At 38.2% G+C, this 24,080-nt stretch overlaps 1 protein-coding gene across 3 annotated transcripts in view; it reads left to right on the top strand.

The window, feature by feature from the left end:
• Window positions 1-24,080, top strand: part of SH3D19 (SH3 domain containing 19) — a 78,305-nt gene that overhangs the window by 21,275 nt on the left and 32,950 nt on the right. For 2 of the 3 annotated variants that reach the window (XM_060778846.2, XM_067468691.1), the window contains exons 2-6: window positions 1,369-1,408; window positions 13,701-13,741; window positions 18,484-18,526; window positions 21,914-22,034; window positions 22,206-22,413. In XM_060778846.2, coding sequence (XP_060634829.2) covers window positions 1,369-1,408; window positions 13,701-13,741; window positions 18,484-18,526; window positions 21,914-22,034; window positions 22,206-22,413 — 453 coding nt within the window. Of the gene's footprint in view, window positions 1-1,368; window positions 1,409-13,700; window positions 13,742-17,404; window positions 17,446-18,483; window positions 18,527-21,913; window positions 22,035-22,205; window positions 22,414-24,080 lie in introns of all 3 variants that reach the window. The other variant, XM_067468690.1, reaches the window with a different exon arrangement.

Genomic DNA, 24,080 nt, shown 5'->3' with positions numbered 1-24,080 from the left:
TGTGAAATAAATATATGGAGTTTTGTGGTTTAGAATTTCCTTCTTTTAGAAAGGCTTTTAAAAGAAAATTGTACCAGGTACAAGAAAAGGGTGCCAGCTGAAAAGTAATTACATAAATCATCAGACATGAAGCTAAAAATAATTCCTGTGTGTTTAGCGAGAAAAGAGTTTTTAAAATTGCTATTCTAATTATGGTAATAGCGAGCAGAGCAATAAAATCTGTAGCAACAGAATATGGTGTTATTTTCTTCTAATCTTTGTATGCTTCTGTACTTGGAACAATTTCTTCTAAACTTCATGCAAAAAACTTTTATCATACATGGTTTTGAAAACAAAGCCAACAGTGTCGAAGTGAACTAGATATACTGCATATTCGTTACTTGGATTTCTGGAAAGCAGAAATGTTTTTTCCAGCAGAATGATAGTAGAAGCAAGAAATGTATAAATTATCTTGTTCTGAACAGTTTAACTCCATAGATAGTTTGTTTTTTAATTCTTTAAATAAAAAAATGTCTTCCTGAATAAAGTTATATTAAACAACATTTATTTATGTATTTATCATGTCAGAAGCGAGTTGAGGGTATAGTTAAAATGCAAAGTTAAAAAATCTTGGCATTATGCTAAATGTCCTTTGACCAGAAGCTGGCCACTTGAAGTTCCTCTGGTGTCGCTGTGATAAGGTCCTCCATTGTGCATGTGGCAGGGCTCAGGTTGCATTGTAGTAGGTAGTCTGTGATTTGCTCTTCTCTGCACTTGCATGTTGTGGACTCCACTTTGTGGTCCCATTTCTTAAGGTTAAAATTAAAGAACATGAAGGATTTAGATGTTTGCAAATGTGTGGGAGACTTTGAGTCCAGTTCAGTACACACTTGTTTGGGTTTAAATTCCATTGACTTCACTGAGGCTTTCATCTGGCTACATTTATAGGATTGCACTGAAAGAGTTAATACAGAATAGAATTGCAGTCTGTTTGCATGAAATGTTGGATCCACTTCTCTTACTCCCCTCCTTTCCAGCTGTGAATCATGGAATGATTTTTATGTGCTGACTAATCCAGTGGTTTTCTTTTCCATTGCTCTTGCACTTTCTTTGCAAAACAAAGGATGTTTACTTTTAAGAAAGAGTATCTGTTAAAGTTAAAAACAAGAAAACTTAATAAGCCAGGAGAAGGGTGTATTTCAAAGAGCTATGCTTAACAAAACTTACAATTGCAGACTTTTTCTTTGCTGTCAGACAAAATAGCCCCTTTAAGAGGACAAGCAGAGACTAGCTTTAAAAATAGTTTGTAAAATATGAGGTTATGATGTGTTCATGCTTGAACTATTCAACATTAATGCTTCTTCTGGGTGTATGTCTTCTGTTTTCCAGATCGTTCTGAGAGAAGTAAATCCGACCATCGCTCATCAGGGTGAGATCATTTTTCCTGTTTTAATTTGTTTACGCTCATTTGTCTTATTGTGTAACTATTGAGAAAAGGATCATATATCTAAATAACAGTTTTGCATTGTAGATCTGCTATAGTCATTTAAGTAAATGCAGGTCATCGCATTGTCCCCTTGTATTGTTCCTAATAGGCAAGATATTTCAATGAGACCAGTTGTATTCTCTTTTTATTTCCTATTACCACTTCAATCTTTCTGTTGTAATAAGCTAAAAAGGCTTACTTTAAAATCCATAGCATTAGCAATTATTGACGGATACAGTAATGAAATCTTCTGATGAAGTTTAATAGTCCACTCAGTCTTCAGTTATTGGATTTCAATATCATGTGCCTTCACAACACTGACATGCTTACTGTGAAAAGAGAATGTTGCACATTAAGGTCCTTTTATCATCCAAAGTTTCTTATATGGGCTGTTCGATTACTTCTGATAAATTATAAAATTGTATTCAGATTGGAATTCAATGTAGACATTTTGTGTCCTTACTTTTGCAACAGTTGTCATTTTTAATTTTGTACTTCTCTTTTTACATCTCATTATCTTTATCATTGAACTCTTGCCATAAAATAAATGGAACCCTCAGACTGAAAATGGCATTAAGAAAGTTTTTCTTGCCTAATAGTCACTTGACATCTACTCTTTCAAGCCTCTTTCTTCTACTTGAGTCTGGTCCCAAGTAAATTTTGGCTTCTTCCCAAGGTCCCCAGTGAATTATTCTTGTCGTCTTCTTATAACTGTTGCTTGTTCCAGCTGTGGATTAACATATTTTTAGAAAAGGGTTTATTTGAAAAGGGCTTTTGGGACAACAATAATATATGCTGTCCCAAGTGCCTGTGTGTTTGTTTTGCAAAGGCTAGATTCCCCTTTCTGAAATACACAAACATAATCCCTAGTGTAGATAAGGGGAAGGTTGTTGTGGAAGGAGGTATTCTGTAATTCTTTACATAATTCCCAGGTTTGCACCATAGTATTGGGGGCACTCATGAGCGCAGCTTTGTCCTCTCAGCAACTGTTCCACTACAGAAGAGCAGCACTCATGCATTTCTACGAAAGCACACCCCAGCAGTCATTTGATGGTTGTGGGGCTGGATTTGTGCTCCTGAGAGCCTCAGCTGCTATTAAACATCAAGGATGGGAAAGGGGAGCAGTTTCCACCCACCTCTCAAATGCAACCCTCCTCTGGCATATGTATTTCGGAGCAGTGTTGCACTCTGCCAGCATGTTTTTTGAATCTTGGCCATAGCATCTACGAAGCATTTGGAGCAAGTAGTGTTCCTGCTGCACAGCATGCAAGTCATTGCCTGGGTTTTCTGTTTTTTTCAAGCAAGAGGTCAGAATAAAAAGAAATGTGGGGAAGAAACCAAAAGATCTGTCTGTTTTGCTTCTTGCTTTGTATTGCCTGTATCCTTCTCATATCTAGGATAGGTTTCCATATGTTGTATCCTATTAGCATTAATCCAAATCAAACAAATTTGGAGGACAGAGGAACAAAAACAGTTTGCCATGCTGAACAGACCCCAATGCATTCAAAACAAAGGAATGAAGATGCAATCTGTACTGGCTGGTTCATAAAGAAAACCAGATTTCTTAAAGAACCAGTCTGACTAGGGGCGGAGATTCTTTTTTCTGTTCCTAACGTTGATTTTGTGTGTGATGCCTGCTCAGTAGCACAAGGGTTAGTATGTCAGGTATACCATTGAAATACAAGTTAAACATGAGCCAACAATGTCATGCAGCAGCTTAAAAAGTCAATGGGATTTTGGGCAGCATAAATACGAGTATAATGTCTAGATCCAGAGAAGTCACACTACCCCCTCTATTCTGCCTTGGTCAGACCATACCTGGAATACTGTGTCCAATTCTGGGCACCACAATTGAAGGGAGATGTTAACAAGCTGGAATTTGTCCAGAGGAGGGTGACTAAAATGATCAAGGGTCTGGAGTACAAGCCCTATGAGAAGTGGCTTAAAGAGCTGGACATGTTTAGCATGTAGAAGAGAAGGCTGAGAGGAGATATGATGAGGGTCATGTATAAATATTATTTATTTCGGTTTCTTCTACCCCACCCTTCTCACCCCAAAGGGGACTCAGGGCGGCTTACAAAGGCACAATTCGATGCTAGCATCACATAACAGTAGTAAAACAAAATAACATCAATTAAACAGTTAAACATTTGAACAGTTAAACAACAATTCCTGCATTACAACCCTAAAACCAATAAAACAATACAATCCCAATTACTCCTCATAGACGGTCAGCGTTCGCTATCTCATAGTCCAATTTCCAATTCCACATTGTCAGTGAGGGGGAAGTCATAGGGAGGAAGGAGCAAGCTGGTTTTCTTCTGCCCTGGAGACTAGGATGCGGAATAATGGCTTCAAATTACAGGAAAGGAGATTCCACCTGAACATGAGGAAGAACTTCCTAACCATGAGACCTGTTCAGCAGTGGAACACTCTTTCCGAAGTGTGGTGGAGGCTCCTTCTTTGGAGTCTTTTAAACAGAAGCTGGATGGCCATCTATCGGGGGTGCTCTTAATGCTATTTTCATGCTTCTTGGCAGGGGGTTGGACTGGATGGCCCATTAGGTTTCTTCCAATTCTATGATTCTACAAGGGAGGTCATCCAGTAGTCATACCAGTTAAGCTAGGGATCTTGGTTCAAACAGCTTTGTTTTCTCCTGTTATAATTAAGAACATGTTGTCCAATGATAACCCTTGGAGCCTGAGCCTGATTGTGCTATGATAACTCCAACCACTGACAACCAAATTTACTCATGAACCTCACCTTAATTTTGTTTCTTAGTTATGCTAGTGTATAACAGGATGTTGAGAACGGGTGCATTTGTATATAACCCATATAGTCATTTGTTGTATCTTGCTTACTGAACAAGTGAGAATACAGCATCTTCCCCCCTTCCATTTCCATCATCTTCTACACTCAGAAGACAAACCTGGAGAATCAGGTTTCTAACCAATGTGGACAATCTCCATGGATAATGGAGGTTCTCTACTTTGAAATGGTTGCCCCTCATATTCAGAAAAGCAATGGTCCTAGGCAGAAAGGAACTATCACATATGGACTTATCCTGTGTTAAGTAAAGATGCATAGTCAATACCTAAACTTGCTCATGCTCAGTCCCTTTAAAGTCTCCAACTATTCACTAAGATTTGTAGGTAGTTATTTTGGTTGTCTGGTATCTAACATAGCTGTTAAGCTTGATTATAATGATATGATTTTAAAGAAACACTAAGTACTTTAAATAAAACTTTGAAAATAGGTATGACAACCTTGTTGTCCTTTTTGCTTAACTTTCTTTTACAATATATATAAATATATATTTAAAAAGAAATCTTTTGGAAGGTGTACATTTAGAAAATAAAATTTTCATTCAGTACTATGGAGTACTGCATAATTTATGGAAATAAAATTGAAATATAAAAATAAGATTACATTGCACAAATTTTTCCATTTTTAAAAAATCAAGAATTCAGAAATAGTCAGGAAGGGCTATTTGAAATAACTTTCAACACATTCAGCTTTATTTCACAAAAAGAAAGCATACTAAACAATAGTTTAGTCATTTTCTATTCTGCTTCCAACATATTATTTGTGGTGCATGTTGTTTTGCAGAACAAAGAAGGACTGTGATTCCCTATGTGGTGATTTAGCTTATAACACGGAACATGTATTATTATCTAGTTCAGATGACATTCAGATAACTGCAGTTTTGTTTGAAAAGCATCATTAAAATGAATGAAGATGTGCAATTTAGGCATGCAGAAATTGAAAGACAAAGAGTAGAAAATTTCCAAGTCAGATTATTAGATGACAACCACCACCCCCGACATCATAAGAACGAGGACTTCCAACAGCTAAGTTTAGGATACTGAATTCATAAAATCTATATTGATAGTATATTTAGCAGGAAAACATTGCAAGGGATGAGAGGGAGAATGTGAGGATCTTTTCCTTGGCCTTGATGGGTTAACATAAAACAGGGCAAAATCTGGTGCACATGACATATACGTACAAACCCTCCATCCCCTTGGTCCACTTCATAGGGATTTTTAATTTCCCATTTATTCCACTTAGAGTATAATAAATATCATTAGCAGTCTGTAGAGCATTGTCCTGTCCAGTAGAGATATCACACTGGCAACGAAGATCCACATAGTTAAAGCAGTGGTATTCTTCGTAGTAACCTATGGATGCGAGAGCTGGACCATAAGGAAACCTGAGCGAAGGAAAATAAACGTTTTTGAACAGTGATGCTGGAGGAAAATTCTGAGAGTTCCTTGGACCGCAAGAAGACCAAACCAATTCATACTCCAGGAAATAATGTCCAACTGCTCACTGGAGGGAAAGATATTAGAGGCAAAGATTAAGTACTTTAGCCACATAATAAGACAGGAAAGCTTGGAGAAAATAATGATACTGGGGGAAATGGAAGAAAATATAACACGGGCCGACCAAGGGCAAGGTGAATGGATGCTAACCTTGAAGTGATTGGCTTGATCTTGAAGGAGCTGGGGGTGGCCATGGGAGCTCTGGCGTGGGCTGGTCCATTAGTTCACGAAGTGTCGGAAACGACTGAACAAATAAACAACAAATTCTTCATTGTGCGGGGAATGGGAGAACTTTAGATTCCATAGGTTCACAGCATCTTCTGGTGCATGCTTTCATCACACTAGAACATCTATCCACTTTAAATCCAGTTACTGTGTCCTGCAAAATTCTGGAGTTTGTAGTTTAGGGATGGACCTTTAAACTGCTCAGTCATAGAGTTCTTGCGACTCACTAACTACAAACCACAGAAATCTGCAGAGGGCAGCAACTAGATTTAAAATTTGATAGATGTGCTAGTGTGATGAGGTCCTAAAATGCAACTGAGGAAGTGCACACTGAATAATTAATGCAGTTTGACGTTACTTTGACTGCTATGGCCTAATGCTGTGGAATCCTGGGATTTTTGTTTGCTATAGTTTCAGCATTCCTTGGTAGATAAGGCTTGTACAACTACAACAATCATGATTACATAGGACTAAGCCGAGGCAGTTAAAGTGGTGTTAAACAACATTGATTCTACAGTCTATATGTACCCCTTTTCTACCAAAGCTTATGTTACTAACTTCATTCTCCCAGTTAGTGTCTAAATTAGTGCTACAAGATTCCATTGCACACAGTTCATACAGTGAACATGAATTAACATTTAATTTGCTCATTTGCTTCTGATAGACAATGTCAGGTGCAGCCTACACGTAAATTGGTGGACTGTGGATTAATGCCATTAAAATATTGATGGCATCTGGGCATCTCTGTATTTGTCTCTTAGTTGCTGATCTTTGGCTTTGTTTGTAAATGAGAAGACAGAATGTTTATGTTAGAACATGGGAACTTTGGAAGATTGTGAAAAATTACATGGGAATTCCTGCTTCCTTGCTACCTAAGCTGACAAGTCTGCAGTTCATAAGGCTACTTCAGTGTGATGATTTCAGTCCCCATGCAGGTTTTCTTTTCAGTGTTATGCATGAAAAGGAAGAAAATAAAAATCAACACAGTGGCAGTTTGAATAACTGCATGTCATTGCTGAATTTCAAATAGGGACGTGAGAGGGTTTTGTTTTCTTTCGTTAGAAGCATTGTTCTTTTCAGTGAGAATTCCTTTCAAGGGCCATGGTATGGCGAACATGTAGTCTCAGGGTTTGCATTGTAACGTTCGGCATTTCATTACTACAATTTTGCTTACTGTCTTGCTACATCTGGAAAAACAAGTTTAGAGGGAGTGTGGTTGCATTATACTAATTCAGAATTTCTGTGCAACACATAGCCTTCAGAAGGCACTATCACCAATTTGGATGTCTAATACTGGGTGGAACTCGATTGAGTCAGCAGCTACGTGGAACAAGCTGTTGCTGTGCGGAAACAGAAATTGGTTTTCTACAGACTTCTTAATCTTAGTAGTATCTATAATGTCAAATTCCAGAGAATATAAGTAGGTTAGTTGCAGCAAAACAACAATGCCTGCAGGTTCTAAAAGGTGAAGTTCTGTATAGAAGGTAGAGAGGTTGATTGTTTTAGTAAAGTCACCTTGTGGCTAAATTATCTCAAATTGAACTCTGGGCCACAAAAGTTTATAACAAATTCATTAACATTGTCATTAACACCTGTAACATTGTTGTTCGAAGTATTGGGGATCTATGTATTGTCGAAGGCTTTCATGGTTGGAATTACTGGATTGTTGTGAGTTTTCCAGATTGGAAGGCCATGTTCCAGAAACATTCTCTCCTGACGTTTTGCCTGCATCTATGGCAGGCATCCTCAGAGGTTGTGAGGTCTGGGGATCTTCTTCCCTCTCTTCTCATATTGTTTCAAAGAGAGAACAACATCAAATGTGTGCTTGTTGTGCTGTTTCTGAGATGTCTCTAGTGACGTGCCCAAGCATTCTTGGCTTTTATAGTACTATAGGTGTGATGTCTTAATTCAAATCTATCTTTCCACTGATTACTGTTATTTTACATTGTTGAAATGCGTGTAGACTCAAGTTTTATGTTGAAGCTTAAAAGCAATAATCCCTTCCACACAAACCAGCATTTAAAGGCTGAGAGGAGATATGATAGCCATGTATAAATATGTGAGAGGAAGCCACAGGGAGGAGGGAGCAAGCTTGTTTTCTGCTTCCTTGGAGACTAGGACGCGGAACAATGGCTTCAAACTACAAGAGAGGAGATTCCATCTGAACATTAGGAAGAACTTCCTGACTGTGAGAGCCGTTCAGCAGTGGAACTCTCTGCCCCGGAGTGTGGTGGAGGCTCCTTCTTTGGAAGCTTTTAAGCAGAGGCTGGATGGCCATCTGTCAGGGGTGATTTGAATGCAATATTCCTGCTTCTTGGCAGGGGGTTGGACTGGATGGCCCATGAGGTCTCTTCCAACTCTTTGATTCTATGATTCTAATTGATCTGGATAAATTGCAGCCAGCATCCATGTAGGGATGATGCATCATTGTACGCAGAGAGAAATACTGATATACAATGGATTATGACTGCTTGGCAAACTAATGTTTATTTGGGGTCATGGTTGGAACGGAGCAAGAGTGGAAAGGCCAGAAAACCACCCAGTGACTCATCCCTGTGCAAGCCAACACAGGCAGAAAGCTGTTTCACCCCTTCCCTCACAATGTGAACAGAGCAGATGTTTTGGCAGCACTATCTCCCATGTGCCTTTACTCATGCCAGGGAGTGAGCAGCTGAGGGAAATGAGGGAGAACAATGGCAGGAGTATGTCAGACAGCAGGAGGGGAAGGGGTTAAGGATCTTTGTCTGCACATGTGGCAGGGAACGGCACATGATGTGGTTAGAGTGGATTCTGACACTTAAAACCAAAGATGTGGGTCTCCCTTCTTTTTTAAAATGTGAAAGAAAGAGGTTTCTCTGTAAATCTAGCAAGCTAAATACAGCCTAATCCCTCTGGTGATGGCCTTCCATTTGCAATGAGTTGTAGGGTTTAAAAAACAACATTAATGTATGGGAGCATTAAAAATACAGACTATCCCTTTCACTCTATAAAGTAGTAGAGACCATTCAGAGTTTAAGCCAAGATGTTGAAAGGCTGGTGTGGGAAATACCTTTGTAATATTTTTTTTATAAAAACCAACCTTATGTTTTGGCATGCATGCAGTATATAAAAAAAGATGGCACATAACATTATTGCTTTTCTACTGTTATGATCAGGGATAAAATCACTTTGCTTTTATCTTGTTCATACAGGAAGAGGTGGCTGAGTTTATGGGAAGACTGTTCATGGGGTCTGTAAGGGGGCTGTTTCATTGTTTTGGTTCTTTTATCTTTGAAGATTTACTTTGGCAGACTACAATTGAAGTGGCCATGCTGACTGGAGGATTCTGAGACTCGTAAATCCCTTCCACACAGTCCTATAATCCAGAATATCAAAGCAGAAAATTCCAGAATATCTGCTTTGAAATGGGCTAGCTGAGGACCCTTCCAAACAGGTCATATATCCCAGGATCTCATCCCAGGTTTTCTGCATTGAATTGGATTATATGAGTTCCCACTGCCAGATCATCTGAGATAAACAGAAAACTTGGGATCAGATCCTGGGATATAGAGCCTGTCTGGAAGGACCCTGAGCCCACACTGCCATATGATCCAGTTCAAAGAAGATAATGTGGGATTTTATTCAGATATGTGGAAGGGGCCCAAGAAAACCTCATGATAGGTTTGCCTTAGGGTTGCCAAAAGTCAGAAAGGCACACTATCACCACCAACACCAGGCTTCTTCTACACAGCTGTATAAAATCCACATTATCTGCTTTGAACTGGATTATTTTAGTGTAGACTAAAATAATTCAGTTCAAATCAGATAATGTGGATTTTCTCCCTTGATAATCTGGAATATCTGGCAGTGTAAAAAAAGCCATAGTTCCAAGGTATAATGTTTTTACACTTTGCCTGTACAATAAACATAATTGCTTCATGAAACAAAGATTTAGGGGCCAGGATTGAATTTTGTATGGAAGAGGCTGCAATTTAAAAGTCATTGTATTTTCCAGCATATAAGACGACACCCAACTTTTCTAGTGAAAAGATAGAGTTCGGGACATATTCGTCGTATAAGACTACCCCTCTTCCAATGCACATCAAATAAAAAAAAATAAAAAACATCAGATTTGATTTCAATATTGTAATTTTCTTATTACCATACCTCCTTCTCTGCCTCTCAGATCTTGCACATGCGCGCCTGCACCACTTCACTGCAGTTCTCAGGAGCAAGATCTCAGAAGCAGAGAAGGAGGTAACGGTAATAGGATACAAGGGCAAGCCAGACGAGTGAAAGAGCCGTGTTTTTCTGGGCACAGCACCGCCCTATCTCTTTTTTCCATACCCTGGGCATCCCAGAAGCCTGCAGCTTTCTCCACCCTTCACTTACATCTTCCCAGTGAGACGCCCCCTCACCTCTTCATTGGGACTGCGTTAAGTCACTTCTTTCCACAAATCCTGGTGAGTGGATTTTCTTCTACCGTACTTGTACAGTGCCGTCCTTGCTGCTTTCATACGGTCGCCGCATACAGTGGGGATGCAGCCGCAGCCATTTTTGAGCTCCCCCACCATTCTACAGATTCTCCAGTCTGGCTCAGAAGTTTCAGCACCGACCTATAAGACGACACCCGGTGTATAAGATGATCCCCAACTTTTGAGAAGATTTTCTTGGGTTAAAAAGTAATCTTATATGCCAGAAAATACAGTAAATTAAACATTGTCTTCAGTTAAAGGCAAGCCCATGAGGCAATCATAACGAATGGAAGAGAAGATATATATGAGTCTCATAGATGGAGGTCAGAGAAACCTCAGAGAGGCTGGTGATGAATGTAGAGATCAATTCAGACATTTTCTCAGGTTCTTCTTGCCTTATTTCTTGTTTCTTGATATTGGAGGAGGAATTGCAGTTTGATCTGACCACATCTGCCTTTGAAGCAATGTTAGAGGTTGTAGTCTGAGGGGATGAGTTTATCAAGTCATGTTAATCCATTGAGCCTCTAGCGAAACAGATTAAACCACATTAGCCTTTGAATTTACTGTGAATACTTTTGCTGGACTGACCAGAAGTTCCATGTGTACACACAGAGGTCTGCCTTAAACGTAAACATTTGAAATCTTCTTCTTCCTTCTCCCCAACCCCTCTTGAGTATCTATTGTTTATGATTTTAGATAATGCACATGAGACATGTGTTACTTTTTTTTAATGGTAGCAATGTGTGCATCTACATGTATTAGGCTCTCTCTCTCTCTCTCTCTCTCTCTCTCACACACACACACACACACACTAAAACAGCAAAGGAGAAAAGAAAACAAACTAAAATATTTAGCTCATGACATTATGATTATGTCATATAAACATACATTGTTCCTGGTGCTCTGACCATATAATACACAGTACTGTAACATCAGAAATATGACTGTTGTGTCTTGCAGAGAGAAAAATAACTCAAAATCCTTAAAATATTTCATATCCATAAACAACACTTGGAATTGGAACCTTAAGTTGGATGGCAAAGGGTAGTAGAGTTGGCTGAGAAAGGTAAATAGGAAAGCATTAGAGAAGCAGGAAAGGTGAGCTGTTCCTGAAAAGCTATAATCCTTTACTGATCTTTTCCTTCTAGATCAGGAGAATCTTGTTTGCTCTGCTATCACTTCATGTCTGGGTATATGATGTATGTAAGGGGAAGCCTTCTGTATGTGCAGAATTCCAGATCATGGAAGCATACAGCAGACTACCCTTTGCAGACCTATTTCCCAACATATGCATGTTTAAGAACATGAGGTCACCATAATCCAGCCATTCTCACTATGCGTTTATATACTATTTATTCCATTTGTTCTGGGATTAGGTTCTTTTGACACCCCAAACTCCTTCTGTCTTGATTTGTTGAAATGTACAACAACTGCTGTCTTGACAGACCACCCATTGAGTATTCAGTGCATAGCATAACAAATTGCGAGGACTACCTGCTGGGGTTATGGTTAGTAGTGGGGCACCACTTTCTCAGTTGCCTGTAGGGCTGAGAGTAGGAAGACTGAGCACCAGCTGTGGTAATAACTAACAAATAGGTCCACTTCACATGTACTCGCTAATCTTTAGCCAACTGGTTGACAGGAAGGATCATCCCATATTTGTGTCAGAAACACCTAGTAATCCCAAACGTAATATTCAGAATTTTCAGCTTCCTAGATCTAGTACTTCACCAAATTACAGTTCCCCGGGATTCCATAGAATGTTACCATGGAAATTAAAGTGGAATATAGCACTATAATAATGTTAGTTTCTTGTGGGTTTTTTCGGGCTATAGGGCCATGTTCTAGAGGCATTTCTCCTGACGTTTCGCCTGCGTCTATGGCAAGCATCCTCAGAGGTAGTGAGGTCTGTTGGAATTAGGACAACAGGTTTATATATCTGTGGAATGGCTGTGGTGGGGCAAAGAGCTCTTCCCTGCTGGAGCTAGGTGTGAATGTTTCAACTGACCACCTTCATTAGCATTTTAAAGCCTGCCTCTGAGGATGCTTGCCATAGATGCAGGCGAAACGTCAGGAGAAATGCCTCTAGAACAGGCCCTATAGCCCAAAAAACCCCACAAGAACCTAGTGATTCCAGCCATGAAAGCCTTCGACAATACATTGTAATAATGTTGTCTAAATGGTTCCCATGAATACAGTTATGTGGAAGGAAGTACTTGAAAGGTTCTTAATATTGCTCAATTGAATATGTTCTCCAAATATATAGATTATTCCTTTTGTGGATCATTAATACAAGTGCTTACTATTCAATAATTACATTTTTACCACATATTAGAACTTGTGGCTGGAAATAACAGTCATGCTTGTGCTACAAAACCTTGCACCTTAGGCCTAAATCCAATTGTTAGTCCCTACTGCAGTTGACCTATTGAATCTACACCTGAAAGGTAAATTAATCCTTATATACATTCCATAGCTTTAATGAGTTTGCTCTAGTTCGGACCAGCAATGGGATTGAGGCCTTATGTTGTATGGATCAAATTTGGTTTCTCTCATAAAGTGCAACTTGGAATCTGAAAAAACTGTGTGTTTGTGTATGTGAATTAAAACTTCCAGGCATTGCAGCTGCACTAAAATAACCAGATACAAGGAACTGTAGCTTGTTCATGTATCAAAACAGTTTAAAATACTGGCTGTTTATTCTTCCTTGGAAGTATTCCCCATTAAATTCTGTGGGGTCCATTGTTTTTAATGGTCTTGCATAAATTCGTACTTTTCTTGTTGAAAGCAAAAATCCTAGCTAAGTGTGGGTGAAACACTTAGAAGAAAGGTGTCCCACCTTAATTTGATTGTGACATGCATGTCTATTTAGATCAATATCTGTTTAGACAATGTTAGCATTTTCTCGTTGTATATTCTAAACTTTCTCTAGAAGGCATAATACAAACTTGAAGAATACAGTGCAAATAAAGGAAGTTAAACTGCAGTTCCTTCAACTTGATGCCTTGGTTTTATTGTATGTGGATGAATACTTAGCCGTTTTAAATGGCTTTTTATAGATCCAGAAATCTAAGTCAGCTACTAGAAACAAAATGGACAATTTGATGTGCTAGTGGTCAGGGAAGAATGCCTAACCTTTCTTCAAGTAGTTCCTCATAAATGTAAGCTATTTTGTCCTTCTCTTTTTGGACAGTGGGTACCAAACTTTATTTATTCTTTTTTCCCTCCAAGCCAAGGTCCTCTGTCATCCATTAAAGCAGCAATCAAGAGAAGTAAGTATGCTTTCAGACTGTTTTATCTACCTTTTGAGCAGGTATCTAACATTTATGATCACAGGAAATGATTAGTCCAGTGTTTATAGCTGCATTAAGCACTCTGTAAATGCATTTGTTTTGCAGTGTTGTAAACCACATTTTGTAGCTGTTGATAAGCTGTTGCTAAACTAACATTTTTCTTACCTGCATTTTGTGCTGTACGTGTCTCAGATTCCTAAAATTGCTTGTAATTATATTTGAGCCACTCCTCCCTCGTTTACTACTCAACAACAAAACATCTCATTATCTGAGTTTGTTTTTTAAATGAATTTAATGATATTTACATCCAAATTTCATAAATTGTGTAATCTTCAGTTGAGTACAACGGTAGTACATTTTCTAATAATACTTTGCACATTGTCAGTCATACTTTGATTGCAACTAGCAAGCAGCCATTATACAAATATATTACATATATTATATTTTCCACAAAGCTATTGCTTTGAATAAATGAAAGACCTAATTCTGACTAAAATATATCTTTATTTATTACTCATATTTTTAAATATAATACATGGCCCACGTGACAATGCCAGCATTTAGCCATTCTTCCGTTTACTTCAGAAACAGACCTCAGCACTTTATCTTTCTCTATAACATAGGCGCAAGAGTCAGATCAGATGTTTCCACCTCCACTGTAGGCAATTTAGTGCTATTGATATTAAACCATGGTTTGTAAGTAAGTGTAGCTTACTGAAGAGTGCTTTTATAAACCATGATTTAAAGTAGCTTATTTACACCATAACCATTGTTAACATGTAACCATAGTTTATGGGATGTTTTGGAATAACAAAGCAAGTCATGCTTAATATACAATGAAAATTAAGTGTTCAAACGCCTCCTTGTCACTGCATAGCAAAAAGGGGGAATGCATAAACTTTGTTTGTTGTTGCTTGTTCTTATGCTAAAATCCTACAATTTAACATTCAGTCTGAACTGGCTCAATAAAGGATGCAATACAGATAGGTCAAAAAAGTCAAAGTCCAGTCCAGAGCTGTTACCTGCTGTTGTAGTCCATCAGGAAAGTACTAATTTGGTGGATTGGTCTAAGCAGGTGAATAGAAAAGGCCTTACTGTTTTCCTTCCGCTACAATTCAATACTGGTGTCTATGTTTAGTCTGTTCCGTGCTCAAAGTAAAGTAGGACAGGATGAGATGATAGCCTGTTTCTTTTCAACTGATGTAAAGCCATCCTACGATGTTACAGGACAGGGTTGCAATACTGCATATTTCATTAACAAGCATAGCAGGGGGTTGGACTGGATGGCCTTGTGGTCCCTTCCAGCTCTATGATTGCTCCTAGAAGTCATCTGACTCAGTTAGAACTGTTTGTGAAGCTGGTGTACGCAGGAGCAGATATTGGCAGAGACAGCTTCAGTTTCCTAAATTGTAGTTTTAGACTCTGCTTTTCTCAGCTGTGCAAATAGTTTTTGGTCTAGGCAAGTCTAGATGAAAGAAGCAGGACATATTCCATCTTCAAGGGAAGTCACGCTATGGTTTTCACTTCATTTTATTTCTTTTCTTTTTTCTGATGACTATTTCTAAGTTTGTTAGTAGTCAAGCTTGCTAGTAAATAGGTTACATGGTTATAAATACAAAGAATGGATTACTGTTTAAACCAGGGGAGGAAAGTAAACTGTTGGGAGGTGAAGGTTTCCCTCTTCAGGCTGCACCAATACATTCTGAATCATCTGGCCATCACTTGTGTTTGCTTTATTCTTGGCCAATTAGGCAGCATTTTTTCCATGTTTTTCATATGGGAAGAGTAAATAAAGCTAAACGTGCTATCTATGAGTATATTTTGAGTGATTTCAAGTTTTGTAAGATAATTGGATGCACATATAGCATGTGGCTGTGTATTCCTCACACTTGGACTCTTGGCAGAGTTGGTCTGACCTAGTGGAAAATGCAACTGTTCTACTTCCTTTTCACTCCCATTTCAAATACTGATTCCAGACTTTCCCATCCTTTATTCCAGCCTTCCTTTGCCCTGCCCTGAAAGTACATAATTATGTGGAATGTTCTCTTTTGTCTCTCCAACCAATATTTATTTTCGTTTCACTAAATATTTTAATGATTTTACTAACCATGTTTTGCATGTTTTATAAATGCATTCCCTGTTAACTATTTCCATATCAAAGTAAATTTTCCCCAGGTTTTTTCTTATCTTTTTAGAAGTAGCTTGGACTTCATTAGAATATAATGTCTCCTTCACCACCCAATAAATCTTGGGAAGTAATAGGGATTATTTGTATCAAATGTCCAAGGAGACACTATGTAAACCATCTCTGTTTATCCTTGCAAGGAAGTAAAATAAATATTTTCAAGTTCCATATAGGGTTGCTGTGAGTTTCCCAGGCTGTATGGCCATGATCCAGAAGCATATTCTCCTGACATTACACCCACATCTATGGCAGGAATCCTCAGAAGTTGTGAGGTCTGAGGATGTCTGCCACAGATATGAGCAAAATGTCAGGAGAGTGTGCTTCTGGAACATGGCCATGCAGCCCTGAAAACTCACAGCAACCCAGTAGTTCTGGCCATGAAATCTTTCGGCAACACAAGATCCATATAGATTGAACATTCTCTCCAAACACTGGTCAGTCTTCCCTAATGTTATAACTGAACAGTCCCAAAGAATTGAGCAACCTATAATTTTACGTGACATGCTGAGAGATTGAAGGAAATCTAGAGAACATTTTGTTGTATGATTCAAAGCAGCACAAAGAGCTGAAGTGACAGAAGGAGAAAAAGACAGTGCCTTTTTTTCTTTTTTTGCAAACAGAAGTGATGTTAACAAAAACACAGAGTTCTTTGGATTATGGCCAGTTTTCTGGGAGCACGCCATATAGGGCATGCGTCCTTGTACAATATCCAGGGAATAGAGCTGCATTCAAAACACATCTTGAACCTTTATCTCTCAACATCAGTGCCAGCTATGCTTCAGGGCAAAAAGGAGAGGACAGGGGAGGAAACAGACCGTAGGACCAGATAAAAGAAATATGTTTAAATCCTTACTTTAATCCAGAAACACCTCAGTCAGAGAAAAGGCCTACAGAAGAAGATCTGGCACAAAACTTAAAGTCTCATAAAACAATAAAGAGATAGCTTGAAATTGTTGCTATTGCAGATAACACCGGGAACAGGATTTTCAAGTTGTACAGGGCCGCACAATGTGGTACTTCAGAGTAGAAGAAACCATATAAGCAGTGCAATATGGAAGGATCTGGGTGGATGATCTTTTTTACTGGGGCTTCAATAAAGCAGGAATAAGCAAGTGTGACCCTCAACAATCTCTCACCATTTGCTCTGCTGGGAAAGACTCAGTGGAAGGTGTCCGAAGAGCTATCACTGTTTAATATAAAGCACAAATACTAAGTCAGATTAGTTATTTTTAAATTTAAAATATGCTGATTTTTAAATTTTAAAAAATAGGTGTGAATTTGTTCCAAACTGTAGAGGAGGCATTTTAAGCCAATCCTGGAATTTGCCTTGTAGGGGAAAATACTATGATATTTCTATGTGACTAACACTGAATCTTTACTATTTGTGCCATTTATTCTCTCTCATTTTTTTGCCCCTTTCTCTTCCTCTGCTGTAACCCCTTCTTTTTTTCCTTCAGCACTCATGAATAGTGCACCTCAAATATGCCCCGTGGAAGAGGTATGTCCCTGTTGTGCTTTCCTGGCTGGTGCTTTACTAATTTTTTCCCCCCTATGAATCCACAATGGTGTAATTAGGGAAGTTTGCTTGTGCACAAGAAAACAAGACTTTATCCCTAAATCGCCTGGCTGCAGGAATACTGGTTTAATTGCTCATTGTTTTAATTACGTAAGACAAATGTGAAAGGTTACATTCAAATAAATTTTTCATAAAGCTAATAAAAATATACTGAGTGGAGGCTGTAGTGGACTCATTCCCCTTAATGAAAATGCATTAAAAGCCTAACAGCCTAACATAAACATAATTGTTTAATATTGGTAATAGTGCCTGAAGTCTATTAGAATTACCTATCAAAACAATGCAGTCCTAATTGGAAGTGTCTAGCCTAGCTTCCTCCTTGTTTTGAGAGCATGATAAGTATTAGGAAGGGCCTCAGAAGAGGGAATCATCACTGTTGCCCTACATTTTTAATAAATTTCCAAGTCTGTATTGCAACGGCATTAAAAAGAACTGCAAAGCATATAACAACACTATCTGATTTCTTTGAAAGTGCACCATTAATTTAGCCAGAAGCAACTCCATTGGCACATATGTTTGCACGTGCACATTTTTGTTCTCTTTTGAGATGAATATATTAGCCTGTAATCTCAAGCAATCTCAGATTGTTGCTTTTCTATTGTTACTATCCTGGTTCTTGAAACATATAGATATATGTATTGATATTGTGTTGTCAACCAGTTTGGGATCTATTTGTTTCGTTTTCTCTTTTGAGTCATAAAGTATACCTTCTGAGGTTTTCTTATCTCCCAGTCATAAACAGGTATCCTTCTAAACTGAAATTCAAGAACTACCTTCTAGAAATATCCTGTGACTTTAATTTAGTTATGACTTCTGTTAATTAACTATTATGCTGGTGGTAATCAGATATTATCAATGAATAATTCATTTTCAATAATCTGGCAAGCATTTGGGAATTGATATGCAAGTCTTATATTAACACTAGAGTAAATGTTAACTTTTCACTTTTTTAAAAATTAGCTTCTCGGACAACTGGCCACAGTGAACAACAGAGAGACAGAAGGTATGATAGGATCATTGCTTTTTCATTCATTGTTCTACTAGTTTAAGAGTTCATCTCTAACAGAATTATCATTATCATTTGTTTGTTTTGTACTACTTTGATATATATCCCACCTTTCTTCCAGTGAGCACAGGGTGGTATATGTGGCTCTCCTCTCCACTTTTTACTTACAGCAATCCTGTGAGTTAAATCAGGCTGGAAGAGTGTAACTAATTCCAGTTTATCCAATGTGAATGATGGCTGATTGCAGATCTGAATTGGGGTGTCCCACACTCCACTCCAATCCTCTAGCTCAATGGTTGCCAACCAGTGGTCCACAAGAACGAAAATATGATCTGCGGCCTCACAGTTACTACACCATTGCCTCAAAACCACATGACCACAAGAGTGACTGGTCTCACGAAACCCTTTTATAGTGCTGAGGATATCAGAAGGGGAGAGGCTGACCTATCCACCAAAGATTACTACTATCACATCAGCTCTAGATTGTTAAATATGGTTTTCTGTGGGTGAGCAGATAGCAACTACTGGATGGCATATGTTCTGTATCAGAAACGAGCTGATGTGGTCTATCCAATGCAGCTTTCTGAATCAGCACCCTAAATAACCAAATCTAAACTAAAGTTGACCAAAAACTGATTCATAGCCCTTTTGGTACTTATGTTAGTGGTCCCTGTTCAAGTGGTCCCTGAATAAAAAAAAGGTTGGGAACCACTGCTCTAGCTACTACAACACCACTTATTTTTATTTGTGATCGTATTTTGTTCATCACTTTTTTTCAAACATATTTGAGATACAGTGATCAAGTTTGCTTTCTATGTAACATTTATTTTAAAAAATCTTTCCCCCAGCAAAGATAACACTGAACTGAAAAAGTGAGAGTTCTTTAATGCAAAATGAAATGCTTTGTCCTATTTCCTGTGCTGACTTCCTTTAAAGCTTCCTTTAAAGCTCACAACATGTTGGCTGCTTTTTTGTTATTGTTCATGCTTTGCTAAACCTTTGTTCCAGATTCATTACCTGGAATTAACCAAAAACTCCACCTGTTCCTAAATCTGCCCATTGGCAAGCATACATGAAAAAGATTGTAGAAGAATAGCTTTTTAATCCATCATTTTCATCAGCACAAACAAAAGTGTGCCAACAGGCAAATAATTAGCATTCATGTGTGATGGCTATGTATTAGATGGCATTGTCTCCTGTTCTTTTGAGTCATTAGTCTCTCTTCTAACATTTTTTGAGGAAAGTGTTTTCACATTCAGTCCTTTTTATTTGCAATAATTGACAAATAACCATTACTTCTTTATCCTGAGATAAAACATTTTTAAATATAATATTCCTAAGTTATTACAATAGATCTTCAAAATAGCTACACAAAAGTGAAACCTAAACAACTGGTCTGGCCAGGAAAGTATTCCCGTGGACACTGGAATCTTAATGTAGTGCACACTCTTATTGGATTGTTTAACCTTAGTAGGTATTTTCTTTATTATTGTGAAGTGTTTCATTGATTAAGATTTTTGAAAATCTTGAGTAGTAATTGTTATTGAATTGTCTGGAAATGTTGTTGTTTCATATCATGTAAGTGTTTTCTGATGCTACTTTTAAGCATGGCTTCACCCTGAAAAAATGGCACATACACACAAAACTAACGAACATGCTCACAATATGCAGGGGGGCACTTGAGTAATATTTATAGAATCCCCATTGTTTCGGAAACTAAAATATGTCAGAGTGATGCATGTGTATGTGGCAATCAACAATTTCATTATTCTCCACATGTTTAAATAATGAGCAAATTGTTTGCAAATATGACTAACTACAATTGGGGAACCAGAATGTGGTAACCTGGGGAGAAAGAGAGAGAGCCAGCTAAGGGCATAGAGGAAACTTAAGGGTCTTTTAAGTTCCCCCAGGATGTAAGAAGGAAATAGAAAACAATATTGTGGCAGAAGAGAAGGGGCATTGTGGTGAGGGGGAGAAAGAGGTATGTATGATTCAATAATTGGATCAAAGATTGGAAAGAAAAATGTAAAAAGAAAAGGGATGGGGAAGAGAAGAGAGAGCAATGAAAGTAAAGCCTGGTATTCATTTTAATATTCATAATTAATCTACTGTTTCCTGTAAGGTTTCATGCTGCTATTCAAAGTATTTCTCATGTTCAAGGTAGACTACATTGTATCTTACTTATTATTTATTTATTTACCATACTTATTATCCCACCTTTCTCAACCCTGAAAGGGACTCAAGGTGGCCTTAAGAGGCAGCAATTCAGTGCTGCATATATACATACATCAAGGAATAAACAAAAACATTAAAACCAACCAGTCCGGGTCATAATTAAATTGATGTATAATCTCTTATGGCCTTGCTGCCATTATTGACCAAAAGGCTGATCCCAGAGCCATATTTTTAGTTTTTTTCGGAAGGCCAGGAGGGAGGGAGCCAATCTAATTTCACTGGGGAGGGAGTTCCATAGACAAGGGGCCACCACTGAGAAGGCCCTGTCTCTTGTTCCCCCCTCTCGTGCTTACGAGGGGGGTGGGTGGGACCGAGAGCAGGGCTTCCCCTCACAATCTTAGCCTTACTTCTTGTCATCCTGTACAGTCCTTTGAAAAAGCGATTTAAACATTGCAGAATGTTCATGACTACTAATGGATGGCTGGGGAATTAATCATCTGCCTATTGAAGGGGGCCTTGTATGCACGTACATGTGTGCACTATATCAGTTGTGAAAAAAATGTGTTAAATCACTCTCATTAGTTTCTGTGTTGCCAAAGATTAGACCATCCAGTATCACGGTTGGAACAACAGCATTCTCCAGAAAAAAATAACAGTGGATTCCTTAACTGTAAGAATATATCATTCAAAGCAAACTTTAATTTATACGTTGTAAACATTCCAAAACACTTGCAGAGGGGTTAGTCGAAACTCTTAAGAATTACTATTGACTTATAGATGAAATCCAAAAGGTATGCCCACACAATGTCAAAAAAGACCAAAACACCAGGCAGTAGAACTTAAAAAGGATATTGCAAAGACCTGGGGCATTTAGGGCCCATTCATACTCCATAATATAGTGCTGTTATTCAATTTTAACTTACATGTTTCCATCTCTAATTTGGTGATGGAATGGAATGCTTTCACTGAGGGTTCAAAATGGGACTCCTTAAACAAAATCTATAGGACAGAATGGTGGCAGTCAAAGTGGAACAGTAGTGCTATAATTGTGTAATGTGAACAGCCCCTGTTGTTTTGCAAAGATGGAGAGTATTGTATAGTAAACAAAGATTGAGGGAAATCTAAGAATCAGTCAAATTTCTTGTCTGCAAGTTATCAGTAGTCAAGACTATAACCTTGGTATATGTTTTTCCTTCCCCATTTCAGACGCCCAGAAATCACAATAGTTGCAGCTGAGCCACTTGGGCCAACCTCTTGGTTTCCAGGTAGAAATCGCATCCCTCAACAAGGACTAGTTTGGAGAACGAATGAGCTTGTTCCAGCAGAGGTGACGAAACATAGCTTTGAGTTTGGTTTTAATGCAGATTGTACAATCTGAGTACATAGCTGGCTATATAAAATCATGGCACATGGCATAAATTTCTGTGCTTTCAGAATTATTGACAGTTAGAAATGTACTGTGCCTTCTATAATTCAGCATGGCGTTTTTGTTTTTTAGCCTCCTTCATATGAACAGGTAATCAAAGAAATCAATCAAGTACAAGTCAACACAACCAGTAATAATAATGCTGCCAGTGCTGCTTATTCTAGAAATACTGCTACATCTTCAACACAGACTGACTTTCCAGAAGAGATAATCAGCAGTTTGCCAGGAATAAATGTGAAAAATAATCTGCATGCTCTTTCTGAACACAAAAGCACTCCAGGTATATGACTGTTAATTGTAATAGTATGGTGATTGAAATCAATTGTGCTGGCCAAAAAAGGTTTCTTTATTTGAGTTGCTGTGAGTTTTCCAGGCTGTATGACCATATTCCAAGAAACATTCTCTCCTGACATTTCGCCCACATCTATGGCAGGCATCCTCAAAGGTTGAGGGGGTCTGTTGGAAATTAGGCAAGTGAAGTTTATATATCTTTGGAATGTCCATGGTAGGAGAAATAACTTCTCTGCTTGAGGCAAGTGTGAATGTTGCAAATGGCCACCTTGATTAGCATTTAATGGCCTTCCAGCTTCAAAGACCATTGAAGCTGCAAGGCCAATCAAGGTGGTCATTTGCAACATTCACACTTGCCTCAAGCAGACAAGAGTTCTTTCTCCCACCCTGGACATTATTCCACCGATATATAAACCCCACTTGCCTAGTTTCCAACAGACCCCTCAACCTCTGAGGATGCCTGCCATAGATGTGGGTGAAACGTCAGGAGAGAATGCTTCTGGAATATGGCCATACAGCCAGGAAAACTCACAGCAACCCAGTGATTCCACTCATGAAAGCCTTCAACAACACATTTCTTTCTTTCTGTTCATGGGTGTTTTGAAAATTTGTGTTACTTTGATGTCTGCTCAGCAGCTTCAAGATGTTTTAATTTAATTGTTGTCTAAGTCATGGGCTCAGTACTAGCCTGGATCTCTTAATCCTGTTTAAATTGCATCCCATTTTCAACTTTTCCTTTTAGAGCATAACTAGGGGAGAAGCAGTGTAATTCCAAATCTGCTTTTCAGAAGGCCCTGAACTTATAAATACTGTAATAGGAAACAAATTTGTGATTATTTGAAAGGGGCAAGGAAAGTGTCACCCAGAGTCTGTATGCAGCTTTTATTCCCCATGTGTATGGCTTCTGAAAGCCCCTCAGCAGCCCTGCCGAGCTCCCTGATTTTTTTCTGTATTATTTTTGGGTAGATGTTGCATGGCATCAAAGCCCTCCAAATGCCTACAAACACACAAAACTCCTCCCAAACTTCTGACCCTTTAAAGCAGCATCCAAAGTAAATGTTTTAATTGAAATGACGTGGTCCCATAACTATTGGAGCTGTGCGAGGAAGAAACAAAATCACAATTTAAATATGCTTAGTAAAGATGGGGCTGAATTAAGGCTACGACTGAGTTAAAGTGATATTAACAGAGTAATTTATAAATTCAGTCATTTAATTGCTCACTTATCCTGGAGTTTAGAATGTTAATGTGAAAACATCATCCTTGTGTCAGTTGTTAGAAAGTGTGCCTTTCTTCCTTAATTTGTTTCCATTAACATTATAGGATTTTTTCTTCCTGACTTGCGACATTAATTGGTGTTTTTGCATTAGTTTATTTTTTTAAAGTTATTAATGAGTATGAGGGAAAACTTGAAAGATTTTGTTCAAAATGTCTCTAAATACACTTCAAAGCCTCTTAATTAGAAAATGTTAATCTTCACACATACACAAATCAGTGTCATCCCTACTCATTAGTTTTATATTGAAATGTGGCTTCATGGTTCATCCAGTGCCCCCCTCCCCAATTAACAATTACAGTCAACTGTGTGGCATGTAAGCATTTTAATTCTAAGCTGTGAATTAAATTAATAGTTCTGAAAGAAAAAATGTTTTGTGA

Source organism: Anolis sagrei, chromosome 5, assembly GCF_037176765.1.
Source record: "Anolis sagrei isolate rAnoSag1 chromosome 5, rAnoSag1.mat, whole genome shotgun sequence".
NCBI lineage: Eukaryota > Metazoa > Chordata > Lepidosauria > Squamata > Dactyloidae > Anolis > Anolis sagrei.
The sequence above is the reverse complement of the archived record's forward strand: the minus strand, read 5'-3'. Positions and strand labels throughout refer to the sequence as shown.